Raw genomic sequence first — 12,999 nt, forward strand, 5'->3', positions numbered from 1 at the left:
AGCTCACCACAACCTCCGCCTCCCTGGTTCACGCAGTTCTCCTGCCTCAGCCTCCCCAGTAGCTGGGTTTACAGGCACGCGCCACCATGACTGGCTAAATTTTTATTTTTAGTAGATACGGGGTTTCACTGTGTTAGCTAGGATGGTCTCCAACTCCCGAACTCAGGTGATCTTCCCGCCTCGGCCTCCCAAAGTGTTGGGATTACAGGCGTGAGCCACTGCACCTAGCCCGCCTCCTTTAATCAAGTATGTCAGGAGAGATAGGGAGCTCAGTGTGGTGTTTTCTGTGGACCAAACTGCTTCTGTACTTTAGGAACCCAGGCCTTAAGACTGGGCGCAGTAGCTCATGCATGTAATTTCAGCACTTTGGGAGGCCGAGGCAGGCTGATCATTTGAGGTCACACTTTCGAGACCAGCCTCGTCAACATGGTGTAACCCCATCCCTACCAGAAATACAAAAATGAGCTGGGTGTGCTGGCACATGCCTGTAGTCCCAGCTACTTAGGAGGTTGAGACAGGAGAATCGCTTGAACCCAGGAGGCGGAGATTGCAGTGAGCCGAGATCACACCACTGCATTCCAGCCTAGGTGACAGAGTGAGGTTCCGTCTCAAAAAAAGAAAAGAAACATAGGCTTTTATGTACATGCATACGTATATGCATACATGTCTGTGTGAAAGAGGTTATTGTTCTCAGCTTATAGACTGAGAAAACTGAAGCGTAGAGGGAATAACTTACTTTCCGGGGCTGCTGAGTAGAGGTGCTAGGATTTGAATTTAGGAAAAATTGACTTTAAAACTCATTCTCCATACAGGTTATCACCGTTGCAAGCAGATTAGGAATCATTAGCTCTAGCAGTAATGAATTGAAAGCCTTTTCCTGTTGATGGTGGTTTATTTCTAGTTATATCCTGTCTAAAATAGCCACTAGTCTGTGTTCTTATATTTTAATAGTAGCTTTGTTTACTTATTTACTAGTGGCTGCTTCTGGGTCCTCTTATTTTCTTACCAACCAGTTTTAAGGTAACATGGAGAAAAAGAAAAAGCACTATATTGGGATTTAGAAGCCTTGTGGTCTTGCTCACCATAGGCAAGTAGCTTAAACTCACTCATCTCAGATTTCCCTATTCTATTAATATAAAGAGAGAGAAAGACTAAATTATCTCCTTCTCCTGGCTCAAATTACTGTCTTTCCTATTGTCTGATATCTTGGAAGCAGTACTTCATGCCTCATTTGGAAGATCCTTTTCTGAAGTTAGCCAAGCTCTTAAGTTCTAGATGAAGAATTCTTGGTTTGTTACAAGGTTTAGAAGGTTTCCTTTGACTTTTTCCATTTTCTTATTAGAATTGGACATCTTTTTTCATAAAAGTACCTTTTACAAATTATCCCCTTTCTTAGCCAGGGAACTTGGAATGTTGAGCTGTCTTTAGACACACCATATGCACACATTTACACTCTTACATTCTGATACAAATGCGCTCTTCACATTAATAATTGCATTGTGTGTTTTCATAATTTATCATAATGATGCTATTATTGCTCATTACAGAAGTTCTCTCCCCCCCCACCGCCCCCAAGCCTAATTGAGGTCGAGACAGCCCATAAATGTGATAATACAGATTGCACGCTCAGAGGAAATGGGGTTGGTTTCATAGTGGAGTTTTAATTTAGGATTCGTTCTGGTGATGTAGCCTCTTCCTATGGTACATTACTTTGAGCTCAATATAACTGCATGTTCCCACAGCCCCTCATTATAGCTACAGCTTCTCACTGCTTTTTAATTAAAAAAAAAAAAAAAGAGGAAAAAATGAAACCCAAAGCTTAGGTTGGATATTGTCTGGGTACGCAGGGAGTATCCTAGGCAGATTGCTTAATTTTTTTAACTCCTTCAGAGCTCTCATGAAGATGTCTTGATTTCTGTTTGCAGGGGTATGGTTGGAGCCACACACACACACACACACACACACACACACACACACACGTGATAAGCCTCAAGATTATTGGCGAGTAAAGGCATCTGTCTATTATCGTGAAGCCTACTCTGAGCTTTGAGTGAATGGGAAACCTTTATCCTAGAAAGGCTTCCAGCTGTGTGGTTGGTTGGTGGGAAATGCTTAGCTTTTATACCACTTACCACCTATTGGGAGTAAGGCAGGGAATTGTAGAAGATTGTAAAAACCCTTAAAGGCTGATGTTCGGAAGTTAAGAGTTAATCATTTTTCTCTAGTCCTGTGGGCAGCAGAGGCAGAGAAATGACTTTATTAAGAACAGTTGCTTTTGTCATTCCTTCATCTTGAGGGATTCCAAATACCTTTCAGATACCAAAACAAATTAGTCTCCAAAGGTGACTGGTAAGAATGGCTGAAGCCTGTTGGGATTGGTTGTGTAAGACACAGGGAGAGCTCAGCCTGAGCTGTTGACCTCTCTGACAGGCTGTGAGTATTACATTCTTTCTGTGGATCAAGAGCCCTTTGGCTTCCCTTTGGTGAAATCAGTTTGACAGCTCTGAGCTTCTTCCCTGCTTACAATTCTTGTTTTGTTTTATATAACCCATCGCTCTCTCAGTGGTGAATATTGGGTAAATATAAATTAGGAAGTTTATTTCTTGGTCAGGTTGTTGAGTTAGCTTCATAATTTTTAGTGTGAATCTTTCATGAACAGGCAGGACTTCAACTTTTTTAGTCCATATTTCATTCAATGTTGCTGGAAAGGCAAATCCATTTTAGCTTGTATCGGGGAGCTGGAACCCCTCAGTTGGAAATCCCCTAGGCCTGTGCTATTCAGTACTGTAGCCACTGGCCTCATATGACTGTTGAGTATATGAAATTGGGCCAGTCTGTATTGAGATACACCATAAGTGTAAAATACATACCAGATTCCAAGGACCTAGTGTGAAAAAAAGAATGTAAAATAACAAATTAGTAATTTTTAAATATAGATTACATGTTGAAATGATATTTTGGGTATGTTAGATTAAATAAACATATTATTACCTGTTTCTTTTTAAATGTGGCTACTAAAAAATTTAAATTACATCTGTGGCTTGTACTATATTTCGATTGAACACTGTTCCAGATTGTTAAGCTCTGATAACAAGGCATTGTTTGTCTTGTTCACACTTATGTGTCCAGTACCCATCACAGTACCTCATACAGTTGGCACTTAGTTGAAGAAATGAATCCTATCTCTTATTATTCAGAGTGGTCAAATCTCAGGAATGATTCAAAACTTTACAATTTGCAGTGTTAGTGTTTGAAAAAGAGACATTTGAGGGTTAAGAAGAGAAATGAAGAGAAGTTCTTACAGTTTTTGCCTTTAGAAGAGAAATGTGGAAATACACGATATCAGGGCCTTTGCATGGCGTATTCTCTGTTGGAGAGGGAGGTGGGAGCTGCTGTGTTGCTGAAGGAGCTGTCGCAGCTGGGTTCGGCTCTGCCGGAGAGTTGTCATGAGGTGCTAAAGCTAAAGCTGAATACTGTGTGTGAGGGAGAAGGTTGGAGAAACAGTTGGTGGACTTAAAGGTAACCCTGTTAGGGATGTTATACTTAAACACTATTGATAAAAGTTAACAGAGTTATTCTTGTCTCAAGAATCCACACTGGCCCTGTTTATCCCTGTGTCCCTATTTATACATGACCCTGTTGGAAGCCTGGGACTGGCAGCTGATTGCTTGAAGATCCTTCAAGCGTTATAACTCTTTAGTAAGTTATTTGTTGAATTAATGATTTAAAAAGTATTGTTTTAACGTAACCAAGGTCTTATATGACATATTTATAGGTGAATGTTCTTGCCTGAAAGTTCCTCAGATCTGTCTCAGTTAGGGTCCTGGAATCTTGGCAGATTAGCAGTCTTCCAGAGGTCAGATTCAACTTTGAGAAGGGACCAGGTTGTCTTTGCAAGAGTTTATTAAAAGATCTTAGGCATCCTGTCTTCCTGCTTATAAAATAGAGCTGTTAACTACTTCTCATTGCCAGAGATGTGGTGAAGATTGAAGTTCTGCAGAAGAAAATTGCCATTTTAACGGGAATTTAATAAAAGAAACTCCTCCACTGACTTTTTTTTTTTTTTTTTTTGAGACGGAGTCTCGCTCTGTCGCCCAGGCTGGAGTGCTGTGGCCGTCCTCCCCCGACTTCTGAAATGTTTGTTTTAAAGAAGAGGATTGGAAATGTGTTCAAAGGAGACATTGCTAGTGTATTTTTCTATTTTGCATTTCTTAACTGTGGCAATATTTAGCTTTCTTCTTTTAACTGTGGCCCACTGCCTTTTCTTTCTCTCCTCGGAGATAAACAATCTAGAAATCTCCTTTCCGTGGAGAACTGTGGAGCTCATGCCTTGACTTGGCTGCTGCAGTAGGCTCACGCTAATCAGAATCGCAGCAGGGCTTCTTTTATGAGCTTGAAAGAATTAGTCTTCCCAGAGGGCTGAAGTTCCTTACCTGCTGAGGAGCTACAGATTTCCAGTTGGAAGCCTGCCCTCCTTTAGGACGAATCTACCTTCCTTTCCTCTTCTTACATGTAAACCACCACCTCCTTTTTTATTGTAGCCTGTCTGTGATTACTGGCATGTTGCTTTCCTTTTTATTTTTCTTTTTTAGGGTAGAGTAGTAATGATGATAGTAGATTTTTGTAATTTTTGTCCTTATGGAAAGTAGTGTGTGTTCATATGAAATTATCATCTAGCTCAGGGAGACTAGGAAGAGAGTGAAAAATAGCAGGTGGTACCCTACAAACTAAATTGTCGAATGTGAGTTTTCTCAACAATGTCATATGCTCAGACTTACTAAAGCACCTGGGATGTGGAGCAAGCAGGTAACATGAATAAAGAGGGGAATGACTTTCTACCACTGGCAGAGTACAGTTCAATAAAAGTCAAAAGGGGAGATGTGTAACATGTATAATAGAAAATTTTCTCTTATTACCAAACAACTTAGCAGGCTGGCAGTGAAAGTGGCATTTTCTTCTGTTTGGTAGTAACATACCACATTGCACCAAGCATATTGCTGGTGGGTGTGATTACTATATCAGATAAAGAAAATCTCATTGAAGAATCTAACACAAATGTTTTGTTGGAGAAGACAGAATCATGTGGATTACCTCACAGTGATGATTTTTTGTATTTGTTTAATACCATTATGGTTTAGAGTTCTTTCACTTGAAGTTCACAGAGGAAAGAATTATAATGTCCATTTACAGATAAGGAAACTAAGGTTTAGAGAGGTAGGCTACTGGCCCAGAGTCGAATCAGGAGTAAGTTGAGCTGAATGGAGACACTGGGCTGTTTGGTGTCTGGGCAGTGTTGTGTCTCTTCAGCTCTGAAGCCCCTTTCACTACTGCTCTGTTTTATTCTAATTTAATGGAAAACAACACTAAGAACTTCTTGATGGATTGTATTGTAAAAGTCAAAATGAGTAGCTGTAGTCTTAGCTACTCAGAAGGCTGAGGCAGGAGGATTGCTGGAGTCCAGAAGTTGAGGTCCAGCCTAGGCAACATAGTGAAACCTCATCTCTAAAAAGTAAACAACAACAACAATAAAAGGCAAAATGAGGTCCTAACAGAGTATGGTAGAAAGGTCCTTGGACTAGGAGTCTGGAAGTGCCAGTTCTGTTTTCAGTGGTGCGCTGATGGTTTTGTGATCTTATGTAATACTTGGCTTCTGGGCCTTTATTATTAGTATTATATTTGATTTAAAAACTTTTGTTTTTAATTAGCAAATAATTGTATATATTTATGGGGTATAAGGTGGTATTTTGATGTATGTCTACAGTGTGGAATGATTACATCAAGCTAATTAACAAATCCATCACCTTTAATATTTTTTCTGTGGTGAAAATATTTAAAATCTATTTTATCAATTTTTAAATGTACAGTGCATTATTATTTATTCAGCATACAGTGCAATAAGTTACTAAAGCTTATCTTCCTGTTTAACTGAAACTTTTCTTTTCTTTTCTTTTCTTTTTTTTGAGACGGAGTTTCACTCTTGTTGCCTAGGCTGGAATGGCACGATCTCAGCTCACCGCAACCTCCGCCTCCTGGGTTCAAGCGATTCTCCTGCCTCAGCCTCCCGAGTATCTGGGATTACAGGCATGCACCACTACGCCTGGTTAATTTTATACTTTTAGCAGAGACAGGGCTTCTCCATGTTGGTCAGGCTGGTCTTGAACTCCCGACCTCAGGTGATTTGCCCGTCTCGGCCTCCCAAAGTGCTGGGATTACAGGTGTGAGCCACCGCGCCCGGCCTTACTGAAACTTTATACTCTTTAGTCAACATTTTCCTCCATTCCCTTCCTCCACAGCCATTGGTAACGATTATTCTACTCTCTACTTCTATGAGTTCAGCTTTTTTAGATTCCACATACAAGTGAGATTATGAGGTATTTGTCTTTCTGTGCCTGGCTTATTTCGCTTAGCTTAATGTCTTCCAGGTTTATCCGGGTTGTCTCAAATGTCAGAATTTCCCCGCTTTTTAGAGCTGAGTAGAATTCTATTGTGTATATATACTTTTTTTAATCCATTCATCTAGTGACGGACACATAGGTTGCTTCCATATCTTAGCTATTGTGAATAACGCTACAATGAATAGGGCAGATATCTTCTCAGCATACTGAATTCAATTCTGTTGGTTACATACCCAAAAGTGGGATTGCTGGATCATATAATAATTCTGTGTTTAATTTTTTGAGGAACCTCCATCTGTTTTCCATCATGGCTGTATTTATTTGTATTTCCACCAACAGTGCACAGAGTTCTCTTTTCTCCACACCCTCAACAACACTTTATCTTCTGTCTTTTTCATGATAGCCATTCTGATAGGTGTGATGTGATAACTCATTGTGGTTTTTCTTTGCATTTCCCTGATGATTAGTGATGGTAAGCATTTTTTTTTTTCATGTATCTTCTGGCCATTTGTATATCTTCTTTTGAGAAGTGTCTATTTAGGTCCTTTGCCCAGGCTCTGGGCCTTAACTCAACTCTTCTGTAAAATAGAATTGGGAGTGCAGTAGACATTCAGAAGTTACATATGTACTATTTTATATTTGGACTACTTGGGAGTAACTGTAGAAAAGGCTTTGTAATCTTTTGTAGATGTGAATTAAAACCAGGTGCTAAGAGGTTGACGTTGGGAGTTCTATCTTGACTAGTACGTGAGCCTAACCCAGCGCTGCCATCTTAAGATAGCTTTGTTGCTGTTTCCATATACATAGGAACTTTTGTGAAACGGCAAAACTGGATATAAAAAAATTCCCACTGACTTCCATGGTATATTTATAGAATCATTAAGGATCTGAAAAATGACCACATAGAGCTTTACTCCATGTGGTGGGAGAAATTGTATGCTGGCTGCTTTTGAGTCAGAGAATTCTTGAAAGCTTTTAGGATATTTGCTGTCTGTGCCTTGCAAAGTCTTCTTTTTTTTTTTTTTTTTGTATTTTTTGTAGAGTCAGAGTTTTACCATGTTGCCCAGGCTGGTCTCAAACTCCTGGGTTCAAGAGATCTGCCCTCCTTGGCCTCCCAAAGTGCTGGGATTATAGGTGTGAGCCACCATGCCCAGCTTCTATGTCATGTCCAGCTCTAAAATCCTATGTTTCTTTTCTCTCAGCCCAATAGGGGCACAAAACGTCCCCGGGATGATGAAGAGGAGGAGCAGAAGATGCGTCGGAAACAAACTGGTACTCGAGAACGTGGCCGCTATCGGGAAGAAGAAATGACTGTGGTGGAAGAAGCGGATGATGACAAAAAAAGGCTGCTTCAGATTATTGACAGAGATGGGGAAGAGGAAGAGGAAGAGGTAACGTGGCAGCGATGGGTGGGAGCTGAGATGGCTGGCCCTGTAGAATGTAATTTTGGGCCAAATACTCGGCTTGTCTGAGCTTCCCATCTTCATCTGTAAAATGGGGTTAAGAATTCATATTTCATTGCGTTAATGTGAAGGTTAAGTGAGTTAGTGCAGTTGGGAAAGCATCTTGCGAGATGTAAAGAATAAGACAGAGTTTTCAAATTATTCCTTATTATGTACTGTAGGGGAGGGTCAGGGCAGGCTTCCTGGATCTTACTGAGGACACATAGAAGGCACTTGTGTTATTACCTTTGAAAGAGGGGTCAAATTTTATCAAGTGGAAGGAAGGGCTTTTTAGGCAGAGAAAATGGTGGTATTAGCAAAGCAACAAAAGTGGAGAAGTTTAAGGGGGTGCCACATTGTTAGGTATTTAGATGTGACTGCAAAAGTACAGCTTAGGGAAGGAGACTCCTCAGGGCCTTTCTCTTTGCTGTTCCACAAGATGCCTTGGGGCCTTTCCACTGCTTCCTGCCTCTGGACCTTCGGACCTCTGTGCCCTCTGTTGGGATGCTCTTCTTCCTTGATGCTTTGTATGGCTGGTTTCTTCACATTCAGGTCTCAATGAGATGTTTCCTCCTCCAAGAAGTCTTTCCTGTGTAGCCCTGCAAACCGTTCTCTCATTCCCTCATCACTGTATTCTGTATATTGTCTGCACAGCACGTATCATGATTTGAAATTCTAGTTGTTTATTTGCTCATTGCTGTCCTCCTCCCAACCTCCCATGAAAACAGAGACTGGCTCTGTTCTGTTCACAGCTCTATCTTTGGTACCCAGAGCAATACCTAGCTCTTGGTGGGCCCTTAATAAATATTTATTGAATGAATAAATGAATGAAGCTGGGAAGAGTGGAGGTTAAATATCAGTGATTAAAAACAAAATGACCTTACCTCTGTGTCTTTTTAAATCTTTAAGTGTTAACTTGTATGTTATTTCACTCTGGCATTTTGTTCAATATGAATTATGGAAATAGAGTCTTAAGAGCCAGCTGTTTTTTGGTTCCCTCAAAGACACGATGCTAAGTTTGGATTTAAAAAATGAGGCTGGCGTGTGAATCTGAGAAGAAGAAAAAATGGATTCATATTCCAAAAAGGTCTTCACTGTGCTGTGACAGTAGCTATTTCCTTATTAGGATTTGTACTAGTGTTAATTTGGGGGTCTGCCCCTAAAAGATGATGGCACTTTAGAAATATGTGGTAGGAGACAGTCCTGAATTTTTGAATTTCCTCTCTGAGGGGAGCAGCCTTGCCAGGGCTTAGACAAACAGTGTGTGTAGCACATCCTCCCTCCTTTCCCTCCTCACCAGCTTCTGCTCAATCTGTTAGCCCTGCAGCAGCAGTTAATTGGCAGGTATAATTCCCATGTAGGGCAAGGCTGGTACTGGAGGATTAGGATAGTAGCTGTCATGGGTAAGTGGTTTCTAGCCTGGGAGACAGAAATGTAATGTGGGACCAGCCCTTCTGTTAAGGGACAGGGAAAAAGAGATCACTTTGTAAAAATGACACATGGAAGGCTACAAGTCCAGGAGTTATTTTCTCACTGCCACCAAAGTCCCATTTGATGAAAAACAAGTGATGCTTGCCCCTGTAAAGTCATGTGAACTTGTAAAATATTATTGTCCTTTTTGTGCTACATCACCAGCATTCATCTTTCTGAAATCTCCCTCTGGTTTCTGACGTTGAGCTATTGGAGATACTGCTGTGGCTGATGACTAAGACTGATAATTCAGTTTTCCCCTAGTGTTGGAGAGAAATTAAAAGAGGGAAGGCCAAACCCTGGAGAGGCCAGGACTTCGGAAATCCCGTGAGAGCTGTGTTAACATTAATGTGGTTTTTCTCCAGAGTGGGGCAAGATGTTAGCTAAGAAAAAGAAAAGTAGCAGATACTGAGCTTGCTTGAAAGTGAATTAACCTTTTCCTAGAAATGTTTTGATTATTTTAGTTAAATTCTAGTGGGATGTTGGATACATTGTGCCTGTTGCTAATAATAACCATAACAGCTTGCATTCATGTAGTTTACAAAGCACTTTTATGTACATATTTTCTTTAGGTCATCTCTATGACCTTGAGAGATACAGGTAACATTTTCATCCCTCCTCTCCCCTCTCCTCCCCTCCCCTACCCCCCTCCCTTCCCCTCATCTCCCCTCCTCCCTTCCTCCTTTCCTCCCTTCCTCCTTTCCTCCTTTCCTTCTTTCCTTCTTTCCCTCCTCAGATCTTCACTGAGTACCTGCTGTGTGCCAGACACTGGAGAGTCTACTTGTGCCACAGAACAAGTAGATATGGGCTAGCAATGGGGGTCTTTGCCCTGGTTTGGGGTTGGAGAGATTATCTGGGCAGATCCTGCCAGATCCTTACATAGATCATGTGAGGGGTTTGGGATTTTATTCTAAGTGTGTAGTGGATGAATTTAGGAAAGACTTAGGAGATAGAATTAGCTGGACTTGATGAAGCTTTGAGGAATATATTCAGCAAAGTAACATTGTCAACATGGCTAGTAAGTAGTGAAATTAGGCTCTGAGTCTTGACTGAGCCAGGACTCTGATTTGTTTTTACCACATCAGGGAACCTCTCCTTAAGCTGTAGACCCTGGGGAGGAGGTAGGGGTTCGATAGAGAACCTTGGGATCTAGGAATCATTGGTATAATCTAAGAAATGTGTCATGCTGAAAATGAATTTATGGGTAGCTCCCACTTAAAGCCCAATATGTGGAAATAGAAATTTAATAATAGAATAATAGCTAACATTTTTGAGTACTTATAAAATTATGGAATGATTCAGTGCTTTCCAAAAGGATCTATTTCAGGTTCTCTTAATAGCAGTTTCTTTATTGCTTTTAGGCGTGAGTTATGGTCAATGACTACAAAGCTGTGAAGCTTTGAGTTGGGATAGTATTGAGAGAAGCAGGGTGCATTGCAGCACATTAATTTAAACTGGAAGGTAAACTGAAGATAAAATGTGAGAAATTTTAGTGTAGATTTTTTGGAGAAAAAATGATTTAGTTTTCAAATATTCATTCTATTTGCTTTCATAGGTATTATTCCAATATATGAAGCCAGAAAATTCTGTATGGTCTACTAGCTTTTTTCTGCATTCTCTAGGCAGGGTTACTAAATTCTTGATGCTACTTCAGGATTCAAAGTACCTGTCTGAATTCCTTCTCAGCATCTGGTAAGGACCAGGCAAAGTAATATATAAGAAATGCTAAGCAGTGACTATAGCTAATTAGCAACCGTTCTTAGTTTACACACTGTACAAAAACAGGCAGTAGGTTGGATTTGGCTCATGGGCTGCGGTTTGCCAACTTCTGCTGTAGGAGAAGATTAAGGGTCACTGTCACTGACTCAGAGCTTGACCTTAAACAATTCTTTTAAACCTTTCAGTCTTATCTTACATATATAGCAAAGGAAGACAAGGTAAATGTATAATAATATTACCTAATATTATTGCTTACTCTGTACCATACTGTGTGCTCAAGAAATATTTGTCGAATGAATGAGTCTTTAACACCTTTTCTTTTTTTTTGAGACAGTGTCTCCCTCTGTCACCCAGGCTGGAGTGCAGTGGCACAATCTCGGCTCACTGCAACCTCCGCTTCCAGGGTTCGAGTGATTCTTGTGCCTCAACCTCCTGAGTAACTGGGACTACAGGTGTGTGCCTGTATTTTTAGTAGAGACAAGGTTTTGCCATGTTGGCCAGGCTGGTCTTAAACTCCTGACCTCAGGTGATCCGCCCATCTTGGCCTTCTGAAGTGCTGAAGTGCCGAAGTGCCCAGTAAGTGTTTAACACCTCAAACTGAATTTCCTGTGTTACAGAGAGTGGGCATTATGTGAGACACCCAAAGTGACATACCCAAAAAGAAGCATGTGATTACAGGCCCTTACTCCTCATTGTAATTGGGGAGATAAAGTGTGTACCGTGGCTGGGCACAGTGGCTCACACCTGTAATCCCAGCACTTTGGGAGGCCGAGGTGGGTGGATCACGAGGTCAGGAGATCGAGACCATCCTGGCTAACATGGTGAAACCCTGTCTCTACTAAAAATACAAAAAAAATTAGCCAGGCGTGGTGGCATGTGCCTGTAGTCCCAGCTACTCGGGAAGCTGAGGCAGGAGAATTGCTTGAACCTGGGAGGTGAAGGTTGCAGTGAGCTAAGATCGCACCACTGCACTCCAGCCTGGGCGACAGAGCGAGACTCCATCTCAAAAAATAAGGTGTGTACTGTACATTTAACCCAGAAAGATCAATGGCAGAGTGAGGTGGGGTATAAGAGCCACAGGAAAGTAGTGACAGTGAATGTGAAACCCCCTGGGGACTGAAGTTGTTGCATTTGTCTCTTTGTACCAGGAGGAGCCATTGGATGAAAGCTCAGTGAAGAAGATGATCCTCACATTTGAAAAGAGATCATATAAAAACCAAGAATTGCGGATTAAGTTTCCAGACAATCCAGAGAAGTAAGGTTTTGTTCTACTGACACCCTGTCTCCTCTGTGGCGTTTCGTTGGCTACTTTTGTTTTGGGTTTGGTTTGTTTTGGCTTTTGTGATTTGGGTCAGGAATCCCAGGATGACCCCCATGTTTGGGAAGTCACTAGAAGGACTCCTAGGACTCAAAGTCAGTGATACTCAGGGCTGTGGTTTATTACACAGGGCACACAACAGGATCAGCAAGGGAAAAACACAACATCAGGTGGCATCTGGAGAAATTCAGATACAGGCTTCCTATGTTTTCTCCTTGCCAGTGGGTGGGGTCATACAGACATGCTTCTTTCTTCAGCAATGAAATGCATGAACATGTGTGCAGTGATGCTGTCCAGGGAAGACCATTTGATTGAGACTCTGAGTTCAGGGTTTTTATGGAGGACTGGTCATGTAGGCATTCTCTGCCAGTAATAACTAACAAAATTGTAGGCTCCTGGAAGGAAAGCAGCTGTTCAGTGCCCTGGGCTGACAAAGCAGCAACCTTATCACGTAGGGAACATTTCAAAAGCCAAGTTCCTGGCTGCCAGCCTAGGGCCAGCCTTGTAAGCCAGCCCTTTTCAAGATCAGCCCTGCTATGTTAACTCTCCTGCATTATTCTTTTCAATGCCCAAAGAAGACTAATTGTGCCTGCCATTAGTGATAGCTTTACTGTGGAGATCATGTCAAAGACTCTGAAGTTAGACAAATATTGGT

The 12,999-nt window shown here is 41.3% G+C and overlaps 1 protein-coding gene across 1 annotated transcript in view; it reads left to right on the forward strand.

The window, feature by feature from the left end:
* Nucleotides 1-12,999, forward strand: part of CTNNBL1 (catenin beta like 1) — a 179,201-nt gene that overhangs the window by 31,271 nt on the left and 134,931 nt on the right. The window contains exons 2-3 of the mRNA XM_010355334.2: nucleotides 7,598-7,786; nucleotides 12,175-12,281. Of these exons, the coding sequence (XP_010353636.1) occupies nucleotides 7,598-7,786; nucleotides 12,175-12,281 (296 nt within the window). The remainder of the gene's footprint in view (nucleotides 1-7,597; nucleotides 7,787-12,174; nucleotides 12,282-12,999) is intronic.

The sequence above is a fragment of the Rhinopithecus roxellana genome, chromosome 13, assembly GCF_007565055.1.
Source record: "Rhinopithecus roxellana isolate Shanxi Qingling chromosome 13, ASM756505v1, whole genome shotgun sequence".
Lineage (NCBI taxonomy): Eukaryota > Metazoa > Chordata > Mammalia > Primates > Cercopithecidae > Rhinopithecus > Rhinopithecus roxellana.